Source organism: Gracilinanus agilis, chromosome 3 (genome assembly GCF_016433145.1).
Source record: "Gracilinanus agilis isolate LMUSP501 chromosome 3, AgileGrace, whole genome shotgun sequence".
Lineage (NCBI taxonomy): Eukaryota > Metazoa > Chordata > Mammalia > Didelphimorphia > Didelphidae > Gracilinanus > Gracilinanus agilis.
The window spans coordinates 97,571,545-97,598,307 of record NC_058132.1 but is presented as its reverse complement, the minus strand read 5'-3'; the positions used below and the strand labels follow the sequence as shown (position 1 = coordinate 97,598,307).

General features: G+C 40.1%; 1 protein-coding gene across 1 annotated transcript in view; it reads right to left on the bottom strand.

Moving 5' to 3' along the window:
* Positions 1 to 9,718: 9,718 nt before the first annotated feature.
* DGAT2 (diacylglycerol O-acyltransferase 2) overlaps positions 9,719 to 26,763 on the bottom strand; it is a 51,080-nt gene continuing 34,035 nt past the window's right edge. Inside the window, exons 3-8 of the mRNA XM_044668155.1 lie at positions 25,617 to 25,724; positions 24,696 to 24,766; positions 19,204 to 19,408; positions 14,614 to 14,788; positions 13,935 to 14,137; positions 9,719 to 11,697 (exon numbers count right to left, since the gene is read on the bottom strand). Of these exons, the coding sequence (XP_044524090.1) occupies positions 11,543 to 11,697; positions 13,935 to 14,137; positions 14,614 to 14,788; positions 19,204 to 19,408; positions 24,696 to 24,766; positions 25,617 to 25,724 (917 nt within the window). The 3' untranslated portion in view covers positions 9,719 to 11,542. The remainder of the gene's footprint in view (positions 11,698 to 13,934; positions 14,138 to 14,613; positions 14,789 to 19,203; positions 19,409 to 24,695; positions 24,767 to 25,616; positions 25,725 to 26,763) is intronic.

Sequence of the window (26,763 nt, the reverse complement as noted above, 5' to 3'; positions counted from 1 at the left end):
CTCTCTCTCTCTCTCTCTCTCTCTCTCTCTCTCTCTCTCTCTCTCTCTCTCTCTCTCTCTCTCTCTCTCTCCCTCTCCCTCTCCCTCTCCTTCTGTCTCTCTCTTTCCCTCTCCCTCTCCTTCTGTCTCTCTCCTGTCTCTCTCTCTGTCAAGCTGAGATATATCACTCATCACTCTCAATGGAAGAGCTCATTCATTCTGCATATCATCTGATATATTCTCAACTTTATAATGTTATAATTAAAACTCTTTAATTATTTATTAAATAGTGAAAATGGGGCAGGTAATGAAAAGGCGCATAGTCACATGGCTGGCTGGCTAGCTAACCTGAGCTCCCACTACTTGGCCAGAAAAAGACCTGCAAGCTTCCTTGATCCATAACTTATACCCTGTGACATTACTTTTTCTGATGGTCTCCCCACCAGACATATACAGACTTGCCCTTTGTCTGGATCAGAAGTCAGTTTTCTGAATGCCAAGAGTCACATGGGACAAGAGATAAGAGTCTTCCAAGGCACCAGGGAGCCATGAGGTTTCTTCCAGAGTACACATGCATCTCCTTTATAAAGATAAGCCTCAGGCCTTGTTTTTAATCCAACCACAGGGTGAGGGGTGAGACTGAAATGGATTTTCAAATTCAAAAGGAAATAGGGATACAGATTTATGTTAAATTCTCACACTAACTTCTCTGATTTTTGTTTGCTGTTGCCTTAGACAAGTGGGTTTATTTTCTTTTCACTATATGGTCTATGTAAAGAAAGGGAATCAAGCCTTAAATATATAGCTTAGAGTACTCTTTTACCATTAAAAGATAGCAATCTGGAGCCATCTCAATCCTAAAGATTATTTCCCTTACACTAACAGTAGATAAATAAAATTCTAGCCCAATACTCCACCTCTCTGAGAAAAACAATGCAGCTAGCCTTGTATCATCAGCCTTCTTTCTGCTCCTCTCCTGGAAGGAATTAGCCTCTCTTAGAGAAAGATGGGCAGAGAAGCCACTAGAGCTATCTATTTATGCCTCACAGCAAGCCATTTCTAGATAGACCCATGAACACACATATCCCATATGAACAACACAAATACACACACACACACACACACACACACACACACACACACACCTCCATAAGGTATTTTCTAAAATCCTTTTCATTCTTTATGATCTGCCAATATAAAATCAATGCTTTCTTTAATATTCAGCTCAAGGCACCCTTCCTCCAGCAAACCTCTTCTGAAGATTTTAGTCACCACTGCTAACTCAGTTCTTTTCCACCTTCCACGTCTCCTAATTCCATATCCAGTGTTCTTTGTATTATTGTATGTTGTCGGTTATCAAACAAATAAGAAGCAGGATGCACAAAGGCTTGGAAGCAATGAAGAGCAAAGAGTAAGATGGCTCCATTTTCTGACCCCTGGTCAAGACAGGAATGGTCAGAACTGGAAAAGGCAGACAGAGGATAGAGTATCTTCTGAAGAGAACAAAGTTTCCCAAAGAACAAGTATTTAGAAAGAGTGAGAGAGGAAGAGTTTTAGGATAAGGGGATTTTGTTAGAAAGGGGGCTCAGAGAGTACAATGAAAGGAAAGGAGGAGATAGGAACTGGAGAGGAATAGGAATTAATCAAATGGGCATGGAAATTTGGGAACTGGTATTCTGAGCAAGTGGGTTTTGCCTAGCAAATTAGGGATTAGGGAAGAAGGACGTGGGAGTTTGCTAGCCTAGGACATGTGAAGTACAGGTTAATCAAAGACCCCAACCTTCCTGAGTTCTTTGATGATGATGACTAGAAAAATAAGGCTTCACAAAATTGTGTTAGGCCTTAAATGCTAGACGAAGCAGTCTGAACTTTATTCATTGAGCAATAGGGAACCATAAGGGAAGATTATTCAGCAAAAGAACGGTCTGACAAGATCTAGGTATAAGAATGATTATTTTTTTCTGTGGTATTTGGAGATCAATAGATTAGAAGGTAGAGATAGTAGAAATATAAAAAGTTGTCAGGACGCTATTGCAACAATCCAGGAATATCAACATAAAGACCTGTACTAGAGTGGTGACTCTGAGAACTGAGAGGACAGGAGAGATGGGAAAGAATCTTTGCATACAGGTTTTGCTAGTGCCTATATAAACTAAGTGCAAGAGCTTACATGCAAACTCTTTTCCATGGACAAGTACATATTGCCAAATTGCAGTGGATCTAATGGAGGGGAGCTAACCTAGAGAGCATGATGAGTATGAGGGATCTGAAGTTTTGCCTATTCAGAAGGCTCAGAGATAAGGCTCAGCTCATGGGAAGGCCTTCCCAATTCATCTTGTGTTCTTTCCATCCCTTCTAATGGTCATATATATATTTAGCTGTTTGCATGTCTCCCCTACCAGAAGAATACAAGCTCCTTGAGGGCAGGGATTATGCCTTCATTTCATTTTTTGTATTCTCAGAACCCAGTACAATGGTACATTTAATTTAATACGTATTTTATTATTATATATTTATTTATTTTGTATACCTTTATATTTTCTGAATATATATACAAAATTTAAAATATATATTTTTTAAAGGAAAAAAGAAGTTCAAGCATTCACATTCAGCCATCTCCTTGTTCTCCTTGGCATATTCACATTTTTATTTGTTGGTGATTAAATTCATGATATTAAAAAAAATTTTAAAAACTGCTTGTTGAACTAGATTGATAAGTAGATGCATAAATGGGCTAGTAGATATTTGGCTAGGCTTCCCTGGTATGAGGAAAGACATTTCATTTCTCCATGCCTGAGTTCTGTTCCCCGAAGTGTAGAAAGAGGAGGTAGTAATCATCTGTGTTCCTTCTCTGAATTATAGAGCGTTTAGAACAATCAGGGCACGGTTGAGTTCTTGGAACAACAAGTTATATCAATGTAGAGAATCACCCGGATTATTTTTCATTTCTTGGTGAATTGGCTTTTGTACCGAGGCTACAATTGAAACACTTTGTTCCACCACATTCCCAGGAACTAAAGAGTATAAGAAGAACAAAGCAAACAGACCTGCCCAAGAGTTATAGAAAGCTCCAAGAAGCTGGTAATCAGGAGACCCGAAAGCCTTGCCACTTGGGGCAAGTGACTCGCTCTCTCTTTGGTTTTGTTTCCTCTGCCCTGAAAGGAATGGGTTCATAGAAACACAGAATCTTAGAACTCAGAGAGAGAAGGACATCTAGACCAAACCAACTCACCAGAGCTCTCCTCACCAATACAAGTGGTCATCCAGCCTCTGCCTAAAGATCTAGTCTAGTGAAAAGGACCCACATCCAAAAGCAGCAGGACAAGACCATTGAGACAGCTCTAATAATGATGAGGAAGTTGTTGTTTTTTAATTGGCCACCAGGGGGCTTCAGTGTCATAGTGTTGGACTTGGAATCAGGAACACCTGAGTACATGTGTGATTAATCTCAGACAGTTTAATAGTATTAGGCAAATCATTTAACCTCTCATTCCTTCAGTTTCCTCATCTGTAAAATGGAGGCAATAAAACACCTACCTTCCAGGGTTATTGTGAGCATCAAATGAGATTCTATTTGTAAAGCATCTTACAAACCTTATTAACACATTATATTAATGCTAGTAATTGCTATTGTTGTTGTTATTCAGGAAGAACTTAATTTTTTTCTCTTCTATTCTCAGTGGGTGGTTCATCCACTATATCTTAGATGTAGCAAGGGGAAACAACTCTAAGGATTTTTTTCAGTTAAATTTCTTTTTTTCCAGCTATCAAGTGTTGTTGTTGTTGTTTTCTTTCTCCCACCTCTGCTTCTCCTACAGAGGGAAAAGAAAGAAAAACAAACTCTTGTAACAAATAAGCATAGCCCAACAAAATTAATTCCCATACTTGTTATGTCCAAAAACATATTCTCAGTCTGCCTATTAGTCCATCACTTCTCTGTTAGAAGGTGGATGGCTCTTTTCATCTTCATTCCTTTGGAATCATAATTGAGCACTGCACTGATCAGAGCTCTTAAGTTTTTCAAATTGTTTCTTTTTACCGTGTTGATATTGTAACATAATTTTTTCTTTTGGTTCTGGTCATTTCATGCTTCATCAGTCCATACAAGTTATCTCAGATTTCTTTGAAATCATCTCTCTTCATTTCTTTCAAACAAAGAGTATTCATTGTGCTGTAAGAAATGATGATGGAGATGGTTTTAGAAAAACCTGGAAAAATTTGTGTGACCTCATGAAAAGTGAAGGGAGCAGAACCAGAAGAACAATTTATATAAAAACAATATTGTCAAAACAATCAGCTCTGGAAGATTTGGGAACTCTAATGAATACAAAGATAATTCCAAAGGACTCAAGATGAAACATGTTATATAACTCTTGAGAAATAAGTAATGGGCAGTGCAGATCAAAAAACATTTTCTTTTCTTCCCTTCTTTCCTTTTCTCTTCTTTTGTGTGTGTGTGGGGGGGGCGGGGGGAGGGAGATGTGTGCAGTATGACTAATGCAGGAATTTGTAATTACATCTTTGTAATGAATTTATTTTTCTTGCCTTCTCAATGAGTGAGGAAGGAGGAATGAGGAGGGAGAGAATTTGAAACTGAAAATAAAAGTGAATTTTAAAAAACACAATAGTTTTCCATTACATTCCCATATCATAATTTGTTCAGCCATTCTCGAACAGATGAGCATCCCTTTTATTTCCAGGTCTCTGCCACTATAAGAGCTGCTACGAATATTTTTGTATTATAGAACCTTTTTTTTTTTTCTTAGATTTCCTTGAAGTAGGCCCTAGTACCTTTGGCTGGCATCAGCCTCTTAAATGGATTTCCCGCCTGGTATCTTTCACCATTCCATTCCATCTTATATATTGTGGCCAAAGTAAATTTTTTTAAGCTCAGATCTAAGTCATTCCCTTATTCAGCCAATTCAAACGGCTTCATCTTGCTTTTAGCATAAAATAACAACTCTTTTGTTCATTTTTTAAAGCCCTATGCGACCTAGCCAAAACCCATCTTTCTGGCCTCACTAAACTGTCTTTCTTCCAATTTTTCTCCGAGGACATCGAATCCCCCATTTCTATGACTTTTTACTGACTAAGCCCCATGCCTGGAATACACTTTCTCCCTATTCTATATATTGAGTCCTTCTCTTCCTTAAGATGTAGTCCAGGCACTATCTTCTGCTTAAAGTTTTTACTTAAGCTCAAAATCTTTACCAATTGCCCAATTGCTAATGTCTTCCCTCTCAAATATCATTGTATTTGACTACTTTGTATATATTTGTAAATATTTCTTTTATATTCATGTATTATTTTATGTATTTTATTACATCCATCATTAGAATGTAAGCTTACTGAGAACAGGAATTGTTTCATGCTTTGTATTTTTTTTTTAATTTTAAACCCTTAACTTCTGTGTATTGACTTATAGGTGGAAGATTGGTAAGGGTAGGCAATGGGGGTCAAGTGACTTGCCCAGGGTCACACAGCTAGGAAGTGTCTGAGGCCGGATTTGAACCTAGGACCTCCTGTCTCTAGGCCTGGCTCTCAATCCACTGAGCTACCCAGCTGCCCCTATGCTTTGTATTTTATCCCTAGTGTCTAGCCCTATGCTTAATATATGATTGATAGAAGCCTAACAATAATGTAGGAAAAGTGTTCCTGGTAAATATTTAACAACTGGATCTCTAGGGAGAAAAAGTATTAAGACACCCTCTTAAATTTAATTTGCTTCCCTAGCACTTTTACCGTTACAAGGGCATGCCATTCTCATATTTTTGGCAAGCTTCTATCAACCAATGAATATAGGCAATGTCCAATCCCAAGACTCACAGACATTCTCCATTATCCAGCTTTGCATTTTCAAGTGCAGGCCAAAAATGTACATACAAGACAAAGTAGGTGCAAGATAATCTCAGAGGAAAAGTACTAATAATATATGTGAGAGAGGGAAAGCAATGAAGACATTTGGAAAGGCCTCCTACAGAAGATGGGCCTGGAGATGAGTCTTTGAGGAAGTCGGGGGAAGCTAGGAAATGGAGGTAAAGAGAGAGAATTCCAGGGATGGAAGATAGCCAATGAAAAGGCATGGAGTCAGGAGATGGAGTATTGTGTACAAAGAACAGCAAGAAGGCCAGTGTCACTAGGTAGTAAGAGTGCATGGAAAAGAATAAAATATAAAGAGACTACAAAGGCAAAGGAGCAGTTAAACTAGAAGAGCCAGGAGAGAACAATGTCACAAAAGCCTAGAGAGAAGATCCGGGGTGAAGAAAGTGATCAACACTGTCAAAGGCTGCAGAAAGATGAGAAAGGATGAGCACTGAGAAAAATCCATTCTAGTTGGTGACTTTGGATAGAGCAGTTTCATTTGAATGATGAGTCCAGAAGCCAGTTTGCAGAGGGCTTCAAAGAGAATGAGAGGAAGAACGGGGGTATTGAGTATAGAAAGGTTTCTCAAGGAGTTTAGCATAGAAGGACAGGTGAGATGTAGGACAACTGCCAGTAAGAATGGCAGGATCTAATGAGGGCTTTTTAAGGAGTTGGATACTGGACTTGGAATCAGGATCACAGAATTACAAAAAATCAAGAGCTGAAGGGGATCATTGCAGCCACCTGTTCTGAAAAAAGGATCCCCTATTACAACATACCCAACTTGTGGTCAAACAGTTTTTCTACCTTTCTGGTCTTTCATCTTATTCCACTCTATCTACTCTAGGGTACTCTATAAATACTGTATTTCTGTCCAACTAAGTTTGTATTGGCTGTCTCCTATGCATGGGATGCTTTCCCTCCTCACCTTGGCTTTGTGGAATGGCTGGTTTCTCTTAAGACTCAATTCAAATACTCCCTTACACAAAAAGCAATGATCCATAGCCATATCTCATCCCCTGATGTAGTATACTCCTCTCAAGGTTATCTCGTATTAATTTTATGTTATATATGTATGTATATATGCACATACTTCTATGTTTGCCAAGGCAAATCCTCTACATGCACCAAGTGATCCTGTTCCATTAGATTTTCTCTAACACTGTCCCCTCTGTCATCCCCACTCTATCTTCAATTCTCCCTGTCTCCTGGCTGCTTCCCTGCTGCCTACAAACACGCTCACATCTCACCCATTCTCAAAAACCATTATTTGATTCTTCCATCTGTTATCAGTCATCCTAAAATTCTGTCTGGTTAAGCTCCTTGAGGCCGTCTATAATCAATGCCTCCCTTTTTCTCTAGTCTGACTTCTCACCTCATCTTTCAGCTGAAAGGGGGTAGAGGTAGCCTGAATTATTGCATTGTATTCTAATGTAGATATAGATTATAATGTAATGTAGATTGTATTACCAAAATGATCATTTGGTGCCTCAGAAAAATGAGAAAATGAATTTCTCTTTTTGGCAGAGGTTGGGAAGTATGGGCGTAGAATATTGCATATACTCTGATATCCTGGTTAGTTTTGATGAAATACTTCCCCCCACAGCCTTTATTTTTAATTCTTTGTTAGAAAGGATGATTCACTGGGAAGGGGAAGAATGAGGGAAGAGTATTACCAGAAATGAAAGGGATTTAATAAAAAGATAACAAAAATAAAGTCTTATCTTGAATCTTGACTAACATTTACTAGCAGGGTGACCTGAAATTCCTGAGAGCATCACCAATTGCCTCTTCTGTGAAAAGGGAATAAAAATCCACAACTATTTCACAGGGTTATTGGGAGAAAAGTACTTTCTGAAGATCAGTTATTGTTTCCTAATAATGCAGTCGCCACTCTGACACATCCTGGCTGGATCACCTTAGGCCAGATACTTTATTTTGAGGCTCTTTAGGCAGTCCTGGGGAGTGATGCATGTCACTACTTGAAAAACAATTTTTTAAAAAATGTAATCCTTACCTTCTTAGTATCAATTCTAAGAACAGAGGGACAGCAAAGGCTAAGCATTGGGATTAAGTGTCTTGCCTAGAGACATAAAGCAAAGACATGTCTGAAATCAAATTTGAACCCAGATCTTCTTGACTCCAGGCCCAGTGTTCTATCCACTGTACCTAGCTGCCCCATCACTATTTGTTTTGATGGAGTATATGGCAGACCTACACGGGAAGTTAAGAGGTGAAGCAGGGGCAGGGATAGTGTTTCCACCTGCCTCTCCAAACCTCCCCATTTCCTTCGAGTTTCATTCCTGTCCAACTTCTCTGTGGCTGTGTTCTGGCTACTCCTCTCTCCTAAGAGATGGCTTGTCCTACTGCTTCTTAGATATAGAGTAAGAAATTCTTATCACTACCACCACCATCACCCCCTACAGCCCCATTTCTCAACATTCATAGAACACTGGCCTTGGAAGGGAACTCACTGGGGTATAATTAGAAAAGGCATTGGGTTTAAATATGTATTTATTTATTTTAAACCCTTAACTTCTGTGTATTGACTCCTTGGTGGAAGAGTGGTAAGGGTGGGCAATGGGGGTCAAGTGACTTGCCCAGGGTCACACAGCTGGGAAGTGTCTGAGGCCAGATTTGAACCTAGGACCTCCCATCTCTAGGCCTGACTCTCAATCCACTGAGCTACCCAGCTACCCAGCTGCCCCCGGCATTAACTCACAACACTGAGGTGCTAGTTCTGGCTCTGCCACAAACTGGATGATGAGCAAGCCATTTAACTATTTCTCATTTTTCTCATCAAGTTGTACTAGAGGATCTTGGAGATCCCCTCTAACTGCTCTATGACTATGTCAGAGAACAAAAAGGTACTACTGATAAGCTCGTCCAGCCACCCCATCTTAGAAGAAACTGGGGTCCAGAAAGGAAGTGATAACCCAAATTTATCCTGGTTCTCCATCCCCTGCACTCAATCTGACACCGAGTGCTTCCTATCACTCTTTGTCTTATGTCCTTTCCCTATGTTCCATTCCTAGGACCAGGCTCCTCTAGGCCATAATGATGCTTTTTCTCACTCAACTGAAAACAGGACCTGTATCACCCTCCCCTGCATCTCCCACAGCCCTGAGTGGCAAGTGAGACAGAAAAGTGAAGTCTGCCCGTGGAGAGCACTGAATATCATACCGAGTATGGAACCAATCCCATAGGCAACGGGGAGCCAATGAAGGTTCTGAATATAAACCTGTGCCAGTAGGCAGGGCTGGGGTTGGGGCAGACTGAATCTAGAAGTTATAGATTTTTGAACCAGGATGACCAAGGCAATGAGGAGATACAGATCCCCCCCAGCTCAGTTTGGGTAGCCATTTTCCCAATTGCTTTGTGTATAAAATCTTTTATCCTTAGGAAAGAAAATCCTTTTAAGGATAGAGAATCATAACACCTCCTGTCCGACTCATTGCACCTAAGGTAGAGCATTCATGCAGGAGATGCACCCCGAGTCTTAAGCAATTCCCACATTGTCCAAGAAAGACTATATATGGGAATGGAAAATTGGGGGCTAGAGGGAGTGGGGTGGGGGTGGGGTGGCTCTTGAATAATCTGTTGGTAGAAAAAAAGTTCTGCTTGGTGTCAAGAGACTTGGTTCTAAATTCACCTTTAATTTACTAGTTGGGCCATCCTGGGCAAGTAACGTTACCTCACTGAGCTTCAGTTTGGTCACCTGTGAAACTGAGTGTATTTACCACTTACCTTGCAGAATTGTTGAGGAAAGCATTCCACCACCTTGTAGAGCCTGAGGCCTCTTGCCCTAGGCTCCTCCACTTCCACTAGGCCACAGTATCCCGCCTTCCTGTCCACTGAGAGGAAAACCAGACACATAGAAAAGACACCGATCCCAACCAAAGTTTATTTCTATAAATTTGTACAAAATGCTTTGATATGGTACATTGATTTGAGAAATATGGAGAACATATATATATACAGGCTCATTTTGCCATAAGGTGCTAGGATGTGAGAAGGCATCTCTGGTCCCCCTGCTCTGCAAAGGCACGTAGATGAGAGGATCATAGGGATTCACACTGGAAGGGAACTGAAAGGTTAAGTAATCCATAGTCCTCATTTTATAGGAGGAAAATGAGGCCCAGGGAAGGTGACTTGCCCAAGACCACACATATATATAGCTTCTGACACAGATGTGAGGTTGGGGTCACTCCTGGCACTTGCCCTTCAGGTAAATGGCACCACTTGTCAAGCCCACCAGGCCTCAAACCAGGCCCTGAATGGGAGGAACAGTCCCTATGGAGGTCACTTCTACCCTCAGATGCAGAAACAGGAGAGGGGGCTATCTTGATGTAAACTTTTAGCTGTCATCAAAGTCATGGCTTGGGCCCTATGGGTTGGTCCTACATGAATTCTCATCCACACACATCTTCAACTTCCTTTCAAGACCTTTTCAGTTGGGCCACACAGATTATTCTCCCCGTGTGGGAGCTGGCCTGCATTTCCCTAGCCAGGAAGGAGCTCATGAACCCCAATATTGCATTTCTGTCTCTATCTCTGCTTAATGAGGAAACTGAGGCTTAAATCTGTGGAATGACATGCCCAGGGTCACCCAGGCAGTTAAGTTAGGAGCATTTTATGCCAGGTCCAGTATCCTCTAACATTCAGATTGAAAGAGAAACATTTACCAAAGGGGAATTGGGATGAGGAGGGGACGGAATCAATAGGGTGTGCTTACTGGTCTACATGTGACAAAAAGAGTTGGGGGTAGGGAAAGTGGGGACCAGACCATGCAAAAATCTCAAAAAGTAGAAGGTAGTTTTCAGGCCCTCCCCATCCCACTCCCCCAAAACAATAAGGGGAGATAAACACTAACATTTCCTATCCTACATACTACCCTCTCTACCTGGGAAAGTATTTCTCTGCTTAATGAAATCACCCAAAGGTCCACCCCACTTGTGCAATATAGATCAGGATCAATGGCAGTTAAATTGCATTAGAGGGTCATCGCTTTCCTTGCTTTAGGACCAGACAGTAGCAGGGAATGTTATGCTGTTGGGAAACAAGTCCACATTAATGTGAACACACTAGGGCTGGGGACAGAACAAAAAGAATGTGGTTGGATTTTAAAATTATTTCTCTAGGGCCTAAGGTGAAATTTTATAGGATTATAGGATCCTTAGGCTAGAAAGGATGCTAGACACCATCTAGTCTAATCCCTCCCATTTTAGAGGTGGAGAAGGTGAACTTTGGGTACCATGTGACCTGCCCAAGACAGTGAATTGTAGGGCTAAGATCTGAATCTAGCTTCCTCTAATTTCATATCCTGAATGCTTTCAAACACAGTCCTAGTCTCCTCCTCATAATTAAATAGGAAGGTAACTGGTTTTTTTTGGATGATGGAAGGAATCAAGTTGAGAAACGAGGAGAGAAACCAGGATAAAATTAGCTGTTCAAAGTGGGATGGCCTGGAAGCAAGAGAGTTTGATACATTCACTTTTTTCCTTAAAAAAGACCTAACATTGTAATATTTTAACAAAATTATTTTGTTATTATAATTTTTTTTAAAATAACCCACAGACACCCATGAGGCTTCCAAATTTACAGAACAAAAAGCACTTGAGAACTTGGTAGAAAAATGATTTGAGGCTGACTCTTCCCCCAGAGAGGAGGCTACTGGCCGCCTGCCACCAGCCCAGTCCACTTAGTTCACTTCCAGAACTTCTGTCTCAGGAAGGCCAAACTTAGTTTTGTGCTTGTCAAAGAGTTTCACCAGGGACTCCATGTACATGCCATGGTATAGGTCGATGTCCTTCTGGCTTGGATGCTCAAGTTTGGGAATGGTGATGGGCTCGCCCACTGTCAAGAAAAAGATGTTATCAGATATTTTGTCATAAGCCTTGCTGCTAGTCCACCTCCTGCCCATAGCTCCCCTTTTACAATACCAGAAACCAAGAGAGGATTGAAAAGAACATTGGTTTTGTAGCTAAAAGGACCTTAACTTAAATTTCCAGTTAAGTCATTTACTACCTGTTTAACTTTGGACAAAATCAATTCGCATGTGTTTCCTCAACTGTCAAATGAAGGGTTGAACAATTATAAGATTCTTTCTAGGGCTAAACTTTTATAATCCATGTTCAAACCCTGCCCCTAACACTTATAGCTATGGTAATCACTAAAGAGTCCCTTCGCCTCTTAGCTTTAGTTTCTGCATCTGTGAAAAAGGGATAAGAAGAATCTTTGTGGATATTGAGAAGAAAATGTTTTGATTTATCTTAAAGATTCAAAGTAATAAGAACTATTATTTTTATAATATTTTCTAAAGCATTTTTTACATAATAAGACTCATTAAGAATACAAGTATTATTTGTTATAAAAATGACAAAAATGAGGCCTACCCAGCGAGGAAAGTGGGAGCTGACGCTAGAACCTAGATATCCTGACTTCTGTCCAGTGTTCTTTTTCATTATACAAAATCAAAACTAGAAAGGTTTTATGATCTAATGAAAAGGACACGATTCTTGGAGTTAGAAAGATGTGAAACTGAGTCCTGGTTCACCATTTTTTTTCATGGAGAAACTAAGACACAAAAATTGGTTATGGGATTATAGGCAAGTTATAGCCCCGATTTCTTTGAGATAAAGTCCCCTCCCTCCAATACAAAAAAGGAAAACACTTGCTCTAGCGTGGCTCACAGAACAGTTATGTGCAATCTACTCATTTTACAGGGAAGACAAGAGAGGTTCGAGCAGACACCAGACCATTCCTGACTTTCTGATAATGTGTCCTTTGAAATTTATCACTGATCTTGGAAGGAAAAGGATTTCAATAGACAAAAGGAGGGAATAAATTCCTGGCAGGGGAGATGGCCAGTAGAAATGGTCAGAAGGCAGGAGGTTATGTGGAAAGTTTGGAGAACAGCTACTTGTCCAGTCTGGCTGGAATGTAGAGTGTACATAGTAGGTTGAAATAAAAGTGAATTGGAGGGCAGCTGGGTAGCTCAGTGGAGTGAGAGTCAGGCCTAGAGACAGGAGGTCCTAGGTTCAAACCCAGCCTCAGCCACTTCCCAGCTGTGTGACCCTGGGCAAGTCACTTGACCCCCATAGCCCACTCTTACCAATCTTCCACCTATGAGACAATACACAGAAGTACAAGGGTTTAAAAAAAAACAAAACAAAACAAAAAAAAAAGTGAATTGGAATTAGATTGTGGAGGGGCTATTCAAAGCTTTTATAGTCTTTTAAGAGAGATTGTAAAATGAGGTAAAGAGGAGTTAGATTAGTTGGTTTCTAAGGTTTCTTCCAATTTAGACAATTTGCGTAACAACAGATTTTCACAGGAAAATCCCCTGCAGGGTTAGCTATCTTCAGACCCCTTTTCCCTTCCTCCAGGGTGGTGCTGCAAATGCTCTCCTAAACCTAGTTCCCAAAGCCTCTAGGAAGGTACTTTGCATAATGCCTAACCCTAGGTGAGTGCTTGATAAGTTTGTTTGATTTGAGCTTCAGACCTCACCTTTGCTCCTTTGTTTTCATAAAGCTGGGCTTGAGAGCACCATTTGAGCTTACCCCCTTTTTTCTGTCTGATTTCCCCCTATGTTGGTTTTCAAAAAATTTTCCAACCAACTCAAGTGGTATTAAAAGCAGCATAAGAGGAACCTCAGGGGTATTTTGTCTAATAATGTAGATGAGAAAACTGAGAAAGAGAAAGGTTTAAAAAGTAAACATCGGAGGTGGAGTCTGAACCTGGGTCCTCCAGGGCTAATTTTTTTTCCATGAACCATTCTGCCTCAGTGATTATCTCTATTATACATAGGAGAAATGGAGGCCCAGAGAAATTAAGTAAATGTTCAAGGCCACCCAGCTAGTAAGTAGCGCCAAGGACTCTCGAGTACAAATTTAGGGCTCTATGATAGCATGCTGTACCTTTTCTACTTTGTGACTAAATTCTAGGGAGACCAGCTTTGAGTCCAAACTGGTTCCTACCTTGGGTGGGTTTCTACCTGGCAAAGGGGGTTGTGAAATTATTTATTCTGCAGATTCTACTTTGAGTGGTTCTCCTACAATCTCCATTCTTACCCTGTCCTTAACCCTACTTACCAACTGTGGTGATAGGCTTAGAGTATGGCACTAGGCCCCAAGTGTTGGAGGAGAAGAAGCCACGACCATGGAAAAGGCAAGGAGCAAAGCCAATGTATTTCTGGAACTTCTTCTGGACCCATCGGCCCCATGAGCCCTCCTCAAAGATTATTTGTTTATAAACCTCGTTTTCCCCAAAGGAATAGATGGGAACCAAGTCAGCCCTAGAGGGAAAGAAAGCAAAGAAACTTTCAAGTCTAATAAAAATTCATTTCATAATAAAACTAAAAATAATAATGTGTGACCTTGCACAAGTCATTCCCCCTCTTTGGGCCTCATTTTCTTTGCCTATAAAAGACAGAATAGGCAAATTAAATTATCTTTTGTCCCTTCTAGCTCTGATATTTTATAATTCGAGACTTAAGCTTCCACATTTGTAAAATTGAGATAATCTCGCTCATCTCTACTCAATAGGAACCAAAGGAATTATAGAACATGAGAACTACAGAGGGCCTTGGAAGATCTAATCCAACTTTGTAACTTTACATAGGAAAAAACTGAGGCTGAGAGATGGGAAATGATTTGAATAAGGCCACACAGTTAAGGAGATCATCTAACTTCCCAGCCAGGGTTCTTTCTAATATTTTTATAAATGGGTGCATAACCTGGCTACAGCCCTCCTTTCTCCCAGCCTGCTCACCCATGCCTCAAGGCTAGTTTTACAAAGCCCTTCCGGTTCTTCAGAGTGACAGCATTCTTTCCAGGTGCGGAATTCAGGGACTCAGCAGCACCCCCCACCACAATGATGATAGCATTGCCGCTCCCATTCTTGGAAAGCAGATAGTCAATGGTGTCACGGTTGACAGGGCAGATACCTGTGGTAGAACAGAGGCATCTATGAGGTGGTGCTGAAGAAGTCAACTCTGCAGCCTCATGTTCTGCCTTCCCCCCATCCCAGGACCTTAGAAGGTGAACCCTGGGTGGTCCAGTTCTTCTATTTTTAAACTTCTTTCCTCACAGAGGTTCCATGAGGCAAGCAGTACAAATATGATCCTCAATTTTACAGAGAAGCAGATAGAGGCAAAGGGGGAACATTGGACCAGCATACTAACAAGGTGTCAGCATAATAATTTGTTGCTGTTGTTCTAGGCCTGTGATTCCATCAGGGTATAACAAAATCATGTGGAAACTCTGTCTCTGTGAATGCAGATCTTCAACTCATCTATAACTTAAGTTTTAGAGTTCTTTGGGACACTGAGTGATTTGTCCACAAGGGGTCAGTCACACAACTTGTTTGTGTCAAAGGCAGGACTAGAACTTAGGTTGTCATCCTAAACCCCAAACTTGTTCTATCACTATACCAAATTTTTCACATTAAAAAATGAGGCCAACTGATTTTTCTAGCAGTGTAGGGTTTACAAACTGTTTTTTTTACCTCAACCATGAGGCTGCTTTTATAAATATATACATATATTCATATACACATGTATTTAAATTATATATAAATATCACTTTATAATTATATCTGCAGATATAATTACAAATTTCATCATTTTACAGATGAGGGCACTAAGATGCATCAGGAAAATGGCTAGGCCACATTTACATGGCTATTAAGTGAGCACGACTGTACTAAGCGTACACATTGTAAACTGTGCACTTGAGTGAATTTTGCTGTAGTGAAGAGTGGCAGGTGAGTCATGGTCTAATTCAAACACTTGGATCTTGTTAATATAGTTGTCAGTAGTTCTGAATAGGAAAAAAGTTTGGGGGATAAGTGCCAATAACTCTATGGCTTCAATATTCCATCAGGGGGCAACATCAGAACAAGAATCACAGACCAGAGAGTGAATCACTGATTTGAAATTTAGGGATGAATGGGGCTTTCAATTTCTCTAGCAAGTCCAACTTCCTCAAATTTAAATATGAAAACGGAGGCTCAGAGATACTTGTTCTCAGTCATCCTGGAAATAAGCAGCAGAAGTCAGAATTCAAATCTAGCTTTTTTCTCCAAATCTAATGTTCCTTCCATTCTACCTCAAAGAACTGGGAGGGCCCTTAGAGGCTGAACCTAAGTTCCCATTTCCCTATCTGGTCACCCAGGCTTCACTCTCTACTCTGCTGGTACCTCAGGACAGGTCTGGACTTTTAGAAAACTCGAGACCCAACCCAACTTTATCACTTATTGCCTATGTGATCTTGGTAAAGTATTACATTGTATTTATTTTGAAAATATTTTTTTCAGTGTGTGTATTTATTCTTTTTACTGATAAGAGTGTAAACTACTTGAGGATAGTAATTTGTATTAAAGCTGGCTAACTGGTAGGTGTTTAATAAATGCTTGGTGGATTGACTAAAGACATGTACTTCTTTGTTTCAATTCAATTCTAAATTATTATCCTATGTCTCTTTAGAGAAACTTCCAGTGTCTATGACCTAATCTGAATGTCAGAACCCCTGTGATGCAGGTAAGACAGATACTGGTATCCCCATTCTAGAAAAGAGAAAACCAATGGCCATTTAAGTTGATAATTTACCCAAGGTTATGGTAGACCAGTCAAATCTCACTTCTTTTAGAACACTGTCATAGAAAGGAGGGACCTTATGAGGTCATGTTGTTAACTGTTCCCTGGTGCTCCAAATGATGTGAATTTTTTTTAACTGGCACTATATTTCCCTTCTGAAATACGAAATTATACATGTTCCAAAATGAAATAATTTTTACTGTAACACTCTAAGACTAGAAGAATCTGTAATTTCCCTGGTACAAGTCCTCCTTTAACAGGTATAGGTGGCAATGGCACTACAATCAGTATAAGATTTTCTTAAGCTGCTGTTAGCTGAAAAATTCAAGAGCCTGTAGCCAGTGTGGTTAAAAGCATCTCTGAACTTAGCCATTAAGCTATGCCTGGAATAAAACAATCTAGTCCCATGTTGGCGAAGACGGGCACACATGCCCCCCAGCATGTGGGAGGGGGCTGCTCCATTCCTCCTCTCCACTGTGCCTGGGTACAATGTTCAAATGCCCTGCCCCTCCATCCAGCAACTGAGAGTACTTCCTGAGGTAATGGGGGAACAGGGTGACGGCCTCACAGGTAACTTGAAGGTACAGTTTGGGCACATGACCTCTAAAAAGTTCGCTAATGGTGGTCTAGTCTATCACCATAACCAAAGTGGAATTGAGGTCCTTCTAGAGTAGCAAGATCTACTAGAGCTTGTGCTTGGCTGGCACAATCTGAGAGCCCAGGGTCACCTTCTTACTAAAATGAGGCAATAGAAGAAGGCATCAGTGAAAAAAGGGTTTAATTTCCACTACTTAAATGTCCCTAGTTCCTTTTTATTTTAGGGGTAATTTCAAACCCTCAAAGTCTCTCTCCCACCCTAAATCAGAACTACCTATGGGTTCCAATTATATATTCTATTCCCCAAAATGTTTCAATGCCAAATTAGTTTGGAAAATTTAGAGAAAGGATATGCTGGGGTCTTTCAAAGTAAGATGGTGGCAACCAGGATTAAGTGGCAGCTGAAGCTGTTAAGCCTAGAAACTGTATTGTCCTCTTAAGGTCATGTTATGAGTTGCTGGGAAGATTTTTGGATACTTGTACAATGACAATTCTTTGTTTCTTTTAAAACTTTTTTTGCCCCATAAATGCTAGTAATGCCCTTTTAATTCACCTGACTGACCTCATATAACAATTAGTTTGCCCCTTTCAGGAATGCTGTACTTATGTAACACAGTGTAGTATTAGTATCACTGTCTATGTTTGTGACTTCCTTACAAGACCAAGTTCCATGAGGGCAAAGTCTATAAACATTTTTATCTCCCCAAGGGCCCAGGACTGGATTATTCTCTGAACGAGCATCTGCTAAACATTTGTGTGTTTGAATTTCCAGAACCTCTTATAGTGGCCCTTTTAGGCTAGACAGGCAGAGACTGAGTCTCTCAACTAGAGAAGGTGAGGACAAACATAGGGAACAAGCAGGAAGTCCCTGGGAACTAAAAAGATGAGAGATCCTAGAGGCAAACCCTAGCTATTGTCCTTTAAGAAGCAGCTATACTACACAGTAGGAAGTGTACTAGGTTCTAGCATCAGGAGTCCTGAAGTCAGGTTTAACTCTATCTTATCCTATCTGTGAGACACTGGACAAGTCACTTAACTTTTGAGGCTTTGGTCTCCTTATCTGTAAAACAGAGACATCATTATTATTAACTTACTACCCACTACCAACAATAGGGAAAAGGCTACTTCACTCACAAGACTGTTGGTGTTTTAAATGCTTGATAAAGCTTGATGCACTACTGAATGTGAGTCGTTGTTCTCACAATGGGGAGATATGTCAACATTTACCAAGTGCCACTTATATGCCAGGCACTATGCTAAGCTCCAATGATATAAAAAGAAAGCTAATGAGGAAGATAACATGCAAACAATTATGTACAAAGTTATATATAAGATAAATTGGAAATAATTAACCGATGAGGTTTTTTCCCCCTTTTGGTTTGTGTTCTCTTTTGCAAAATGGCTAATATGGAAATATGTTTTGCATGACTGCACATGTATAATCTATCAAAGTACTTGGAAGGGGGAGGATAAAGGGAATTTGGAGCTCAAAAAGTATAAAAAATTAATGTTAAAAATGATTTCCACATGTAATTGAGAAAAACAATTTTAATAAATAACATAGAAGGCATTAGAATTAAGGGGGAATCGGGAAAGGCTTCCTGTAGAAGGTGGGATTTTAGGTGGGACTTGAAGGAAGTCAGGGAAGCCAGTAGGCATAGGTTAAAAAAGGATCATTGATTTAAAACTAGAATGGACCTTAGAGATCACCGAGTTGAAAATTTTAAAGAAATTGAAGCCTAGAGTGTGACTTTGTTAAGGATATATTAAGGATACAAGTTAGCAAGTGGAAGAGCTGGGATTGGACTCTTGCCTCCAAATTCCATCCCCCTTTCAGTGTACAATACTACTTCTCAGGACAGAAGCCCAAGATAGGAATAGGCTTGGGATAGGAAGAATCATAGAAAATGGTTTCTTAAATAGAATTTTTAAGAAATGTAAGGACCCCAGAGATCCTTTACCCCAATTATCTAATTTTATAGAGAAACTGAAGGAACTTGGACAGCTTGAAACTTGGAATCAAGATGGAATCAAGGAACACACTAAGGGCATGCTGTCCCTAAAGAGGATTTGGTGGGTAAATGTAGAGAAAAAGCAAAGAAGGAAGCTATATTTGGAGTTTTCTTATAGGGATGTGAGAAGGATGCATTATGTCTCAGTTTTCTTACCTCCAGACATTAAGTATTCTCTTAACACAGGGACCCTGAAGTTCCCAGCTAAAGTTGCCAGATAAGGCCGGATACCAGGAAATTTCTTTCCAACCTCTGTGGCTTCGGTGCTGAAGTTGCAGAAGGCCCCCAGGCCCATGATACCATGGGGGTGATATCCAAAGATGTAATTTCGGGTTGTTAGCAAGTTGTGAGTCTTCACCAGCTGGTATAAAGGGTCGGGGAGAAAGGGAGAGAAAGATATAACAGAATCTTGGAGCCAGAAAGGACATCCAAAAAGCATTTGGTTCAAGTTTTCATCTAATATGCAAATCTCCATCATAGTATGACATTGTACTTGGCATCCATACTTGAAGACTTCTAGTGACACTAAGCACCACTATGCTTCTAGGAAACTAGTTATATTTATTGTACAACTCGTTCTTCTGTATAAAGTCCTGGGTCCCAATTTGCTGCCACCACTTACTTCTATTTCATTTCTGTTTACCCTTCTCCTCCTCTCCTAATTCAACAAAAGTTTATATAAAGAACTTTCTTTACAATAACTATTTGAGATAGGTAATTGAAGTATTACTTTCTCCATTTTACAGAAGCAGAAATGGAATCCAAATAATTAAGTAATTTGTTCATGACCATATAGCTAGTAAATATGGAAGTCTGAACTCACATCCAGGTATCCTTAATTCCAAGTCACTGATCAGAGATTTTGAGGTAGAAGGGACTTTAGAGACCATCTAACTTTAATGTTCTATTTTGTGGCCTTTTGAATAAGATAATATATGAAAAGTACTTTTAACATCTCAAAGTGTTAATATCTGATTTTAATTATTTTTATAATATATATAATATAATTAAATATAATTTAATCAATAACAATAATAAGTGTCATTATTGCTAGAGGCCAGAACAAACCTCTATGGAAGAGAGAAGCCAAGTCCAGCAGTTTGTGCCAGCCCAGGCTGGAAAAACAAAACATACTAGGACTTAGAGCCCTAGTGCTGACCTCCTATGCCCTTGTTGTTAGGGACTATAAACAAGACAAGACTGACACCATCACTGATCATTGGTCATTCCATCATTCTCCATTCCTCCACCCCCAGGCTGAGATAGATACTTTGGGTAAAGCCTCATAGCATGGATTGCTCTGTGTCCCTCACGTGCCCCTCCCAGGACCCATCCCCCAAAGTATCCATTCCCATGGACCTATCTGGCCCTTGCCAGGGATGAAGCCCAAGGTGACAATTAATTTTTTAATCACACGAAGGGGGAAGAATCCCATAGTGGACAATGACAATCAAAGTCAGCTCCTACACCCTCAAATCCCAAAGACTTGTCACTTGCCTGGAGTATAATCAGCATTTAAAGGTTGGGGTGGGAGAAGTGGTGTTTATTTTTAAATTGGTATTTGGCAAAAACAAGTCCCAGAGCCTGAGATTTCCTGGATTTTGGCTTGGGAGTCATGTATCCAAAGTAAGGACCTTTTGCTGTTTGACTGGGACGAGTTGAAAACAACCACCACAAAGGTTTTCACTTAGCTCTAGGGGGGGGAAGGTAGGAACTTAGGTTCTATTACCTGTGTTATTTTAGACATGTTATCCCACTCCTCAATAAAAATAATGCTCAGATGTCCCATGTCACAACAGTACCCTTGCATTCTAAGAAGGCTAAACCAGCCCAGAATAAGCTCTGGTGGGTCCTAACAATCTGGAAAGGCTTTGAATGAATCTGGAGATGGCCTGTTCTCCAAAGACCAGCCTAGCTAAGCTTCAAGACAGTTTGCTACCAAGTAGTGATTGTTTTGGTCAAGATGACCTGTGAAATAACATTAGCAGCAGCTGATGTTTCTCTAACATTTGAAGGTTAACAAAGCTCTTTATATCTATTATTTCATTGGTTTCTCAAAGCAATAATAGCTAGCATTTATATAACACTATAAGGTTTGAAAAGTGCTTTATGAACATTATCTCATTTTATCCTCACAATCCTTGGGCTATAGGAGTCATAATTAAATTCCACTTTATAGATGAGGAAAACAGATGTAAAATGACTTGCCCTGGAGCACACAGCTAATAAGTGTCTGAAACCATATTTGAACATGGATCCTTCCTGACCACAGGCCCAGCTCTGTCCACTGTGCCACCTAGCAGTTTGTGGAGGCAGGTAAGGAACAGGGTAGAGAAGGAAAAGAATTCATGCCTTCATTTCACAGATGGTAAAGCCAGAAATAAAGTGACAAGTCGTAGGTGACAGAGAATCTATTGCTTGATGGGCAATTATATACATAAATTCTTAACTTCTTATCTGTTCTTCTAGAAGCTTTTAGAAGAAGCAACATCATGCATTCCTCATAGAGCAGAAACACCATTCAACTTGGAGTCAGAGGACCTCAGTTTCAGTTTGACCACTATGTGAGGGACTTTGGACAAGTCACTTGTTTTCTTTGGGCATTAGTTTTCTCACCTATAAAATAAGGAGATTGGACTAAATGTTCTTTAAGGTCTTTTTTGAGCTCTAAGATCTGATTCACATCTGCCTCTGATAGTCAAATACTCTTTCAGCCATGCTGCTTTGCATGATGGTTAGATTATATTCCCAAGGTCACAAGAACTTTTACTAAAAAAAACCTTTCCCAATGTCTCATATTCATGGTTTGGACTTTCAAAGTTCAATCCCATTTTACAGATCAACAAACTAAAGACCAGTGTGGTTAAGTGACTTGCCTAAAGTCACAAAGCTAATAAATGACAGGGCGGGGTTCCAAATCCAGATCTTGAGACTCCCAATCCACTGCTCTTTTCACTATGCCATAAATTATTATTAAATTAGTGAAAGGGGGAGGATCTGAATGCAACAAAACAAAACCCTAAAGAATTCTGCATTTCCTAGGGATGCTTGAAGAATTATGAATAATAAACCTAATATATCCCACAAGTTGATGGTTTCTTTGTTCTTGTTCTGCAGTTAAGGTCAGTATTTATGATAAAGTGGGTAAAAGAAAATAGCTCAAAGGATCAAAAATTTAGAGTTAGAAGGAACCTTAATGGCCCTCTAGTCCAACCCTCTTTATCTTATAGATTAGGAACTGGAACCAAGAGGAATTAAGTGACTTGCTCAGGGCCACAAAAACTAAAAAGACCCTGTCAGTCAAACTGTTATTTTCAAAACTGCCCTGTGTGGTCGGTGCTATTATTATCCTCATTTACAGTCAGGGAAACGAAGGCACAAAGGGCTAGAATCATTCTGTTACCATCATCATCACTAAGTACTTATTAGCACTTAAAGCAACAAGTACTATACCTTAATACCTTTATCAGATGAGAATACCTGCTTTGAATTAACCAAAGGCATTTAACTATATGTGAAAAGTACTTAATTTGGAAGGAAAATATTGCCAGCCTGTTAGGTGAAATGGAATTACTCTTCACAGAAAGTACACTGGTTGTCCTATGGGGCATGTATAAACGACAACAAGCTAGTTCAGAATCAGTACTGGCTAGTAGGTAAGCCTAGAGGCAAGAGTAACTTCAATCAAAACCTTAAAACCTGGGAGGAAATTGCTTGGGGTAGAAGAGAAAACCTCTGCCTCCTTCCTGCCCTAAACCCTTTGCCCAGAGGATGGACCTTCTGAACTTCAAAAGGTTGAAAGATTTTGAATTTTGGTGGCTGATAACAGTCTTTTACAATAGGAACAGAAGACAAATCAGGCACCTTAAGGAAAAACAGCTTCAAAGTCTCTACTAGAGCAGAAAACTTTATCCTACCTGAAGGGAACACTTTGTGAGGACTAGGAATGGGAGAAAAAGTCTTCCAGAAACCAGAAACTATGAATTATCCCTTTACCACATGTGCTTTCTAAACCTACATCTGCTTTCCCCTAGGCTCTGTATGTATTTTTGAGGGAGTGGCCCCCTGGTATGGGGGGATGTTTATACCAAATATTTTTATAGTATCCACCTTAGTCATTATCCATTTCTCAAAACTAAGTCTAGTTGACTTACTGACATCAAATGATGCTCAATGAAATCAGCACACTGATGTAGGCCTGTGAGTTATAGTCCTACCAAAAAAAAAACCAAACGTCAACCCTAACCCCTTCATGGTTAGTCCTTTAAACCTTGAGAAGTAACCAACTATGAAAGGAAGTTAGGATAGTGGCTCTAGAGCCCAAACTGCAGCCATATTCCATTGCATTCATGTCATCTTCCAGAGGTCTGTGCTAGATGGTATTTAGCCTTTATAAGCTATAGTCTATGTGGACCTGCTGACGATGAGGATATAGGGCATGAGAGAGGTGACCACAATTATGGACAATTCAACCAGGGAGAGCCTGCAGGGCCTGGTGTGTAAACCCAATTCTGAGAACTGAACTTTCCTCGGGTCCTGTCTGGAAGCATACCACTCCCCCTGCAGATGTCCTCTTATGTTCCGTCTTTCCCCCTTAGAAACTCCATGAGGGCACTTTGCTTGTTGCTTTTGTATTCCTAAAATTTAGCTAAGTGCTTTATCTAAGTGTCTGACATGGAGTTTGAATCCACTCCTTCCTAGTTCTAGGTCCATCCTTTAATGCACTATGCCTCTTCTGGAGAGTTGTCCATAGCACTGTGGGCTACAGATTTGCCCAGGGACACACAATCATCTGTCAGAGTCAAAGGCAGGACCTAAATCCAGGTCTTCTTGAATTTGAAGCCAGTTCTTCAACTGCTCCATATCTCAGGTTTCTAATCCATTTATTTCATGGCCTCTCATAATTAATGCACCCTTTTTTAAAAACTGGATCTGTGATTCCATAGGTATAAGGAACTCTCCCTCAAGGAACACCCTTTACTAAAGGCAAGTTACCACCTGACCTATTCTGCATCTTATTGTCTTAGAGAACTGCATTCAGTAATCTCAGAGCCAAGTTCACCTGCTGCTCCCCACAACCTTACCTCTGACATTTACTTGAATTACTTTGTCTGCCCTTAGTCTGGGCTTAGGGCAGTAAAGGGACCTCAAGGCACCTCTGATCCAACTTCTTCATTTTGTAGGGGAAAGAAAAAAACAGGCCTAGGGAGGGCAAGTGCCTTGTGAATAGAAGCTTAGACAACAACTCTTAGCACTTGGATTTAAACTGAGGCCTGACGACTCCAAGTCCAAAGTTTCTTCCATTGCATACTATTTTACCCTAGGCCCTCCCTTGCCAACTTCCTGTCATGGGTGTGATGATCTTCCTAATTCCATCACCTACTGAATTCTCTCCCACTTTTTAAAGTCAAAGTCAAACATTCCTTTAGGAAGCTGTTATATTGTACCTGTTATATGCTAGTAGTATCCAATACTAGACTGTGAACTCTAGGAGAAAAGGATCATATCTCTCCCTCAGTGCCTTGAAGATAAGAGACCTCAGGGAACACTAAGGCTTCAAGGAGTTAGTTCCCCTTTAGGGAATGTCCCATTACTCTGGGCAACAAGGATAGAAAAAGTAAATGTTTTCTGAATTTAAAGGAACTTACCCTGATGGGAAAATAATCTCGGAAATATCTCCACACAGCCCAATTTCTCACCCATTTTGATCTCCTGCCACCTTTAGGAAAAAGAGGATAGCCCATGTTATAAAATGGAATGAAGGACTAGTGGCCACAATATAGGACACAGGAGGCATAAAAAGTCCTAGAGAGGATGCAGCTGGGTAGCTTAGTGGATTGAGTCAGGGCTAGAGACGGGAGGTCCTAGCGTCAAATCTGGCCTCAGATACTTCCTAGCTGTGTGACCCTGGGCAAGTCATTTGACCCCCATTGCCTAGCCCTTACCATTCTTCTGCCTTGGAACCAATGGTTCCAAGGCAGAAAGTAAGAGTTTAAAAAAAAAAAAAGGCCTAGAGATACTTCACCTAGTCATTCTAGATTCTGCTCTAGGCAGCACTACATTTCAGCAAAGGCAGTAACATGCAGCAGGCAGGATAAGACTGGAAACTGGGCAATAAGAGGACTGGGTGAACAATTAGGGGTGTTTTAACCTTTTAAAAAAGACAAGACTTGGGGAGAGGGAGAGTGATGGATGATTTTAAATATGTGAAGGTGGGGGAGGAATAATACTTGTTCTGCTTGGCTCCAAAGAGCACAACTACAAGTAATGAGGGAAATTGTAGAAAGTTTTCACCTTAACATAAGAAAAAAATTCCTAACAATTCAAGTTGTCCAAAAATAAAAAAAATGGGATGTTCTCAAGAAGTAGAGAGTTCCCTATCACTAGAAGTATTCAGATACTTGTTAGGGATCTCTTAAAAGGGAATTCTGATCAGGTGCAGGTTGGACCAAATAACTTCTGAAGCCCCTTCCAACTCTGATTCTTTGGGTAATAACTTTCTCTGAATACAAGATTTAGGGAAGAAAAGTCAGGCTACCCAGGAAACAAAGAGACTGGGGATTGTGTACCTTTCTTTGGGGTATTCCAGTCAAAAATTAGCCATGTGAAATACAGTACTGAGATCAGCCAACAATCTGTGCAGAATATGTACATGAAGATGAGGCTGCAGGTAATTCCTATGGGGGAAAACAACAAAGAATCAGTGGAAGTTTAACAACCATAAAAATCCAATCCCCTCATTTACAAAAGGAAACTGAGTCTCAGAGAAGAGAAATGACATCCTCCAGTTCAGAGAGAGCAAAAACCATCCATTCCTGTCCATCCTTTTGCATCTCTTGTCCATGTTTTCCCATAAGTTTTCCACAGAGTATCTTGCCCAATATACTGGAAGCCTTTTCTAATTTCTTCTTACACTGTGACTAAAACAGTGGGAGCATCCAGGTACTTATCATCCCTTGCCACATGGCTAGTCCATCTTGTATAATTGCCACCATTCTTTATTGCCATATTCTGCAAAGCTCTTCATTGGCTCTATGTTGTAGCTTGCTCAAATGAATCATGTTCCTATCCACTGCCCATTACAGGACATCTATTTTCAATTCTTCAAAGACTGCTAGGTTCCATGTCTTATAGCTAAGATCAGCAGACAGTATTAAAACATGGGTTTTTGTTTCTGGGAGAAGTTTGGAGTCATTAAATGAGCTTTATAATTTCCAGTTTTCCTCCTGGTTAATTCTGGGTCAGCTTATTCATTTGTATTGTCATAATGTGAGCCAATGACATTCTTTCATTTCTAATGCTGTATATAAATTCTGTGTATAACTTTCAAACCTAAGGTTATACATTTATTAAGTTATAGAGGCAGGAATAAGTTAAGTCAAGACAATAAGCATTCATGAAGCATCTACTATGTACCAGGAAATGTGTTAAGTACTGGGAATAAGACTCAGCCTCTTAACTTCCAATCCAGGGCTCTTTCCATTCTCTCTCATTTGATATCTTTTAAACAATCTTGTGTAGTATTCATTCAAATTTTTATTAAGCATTTAGCTATATACAAAGGCCTTTGCCTTTATCTTAGGGCTTGGGGTAACAAACATAAAATAAAATCTCTTATTGGTTCTGTCCCTTCCTCTACTGATCTTTATCCAAATGCTGTTTAGTATGTGGAATTATGATTACATTTGTTTGTATATAGGCTATGAGGCTTTCCAA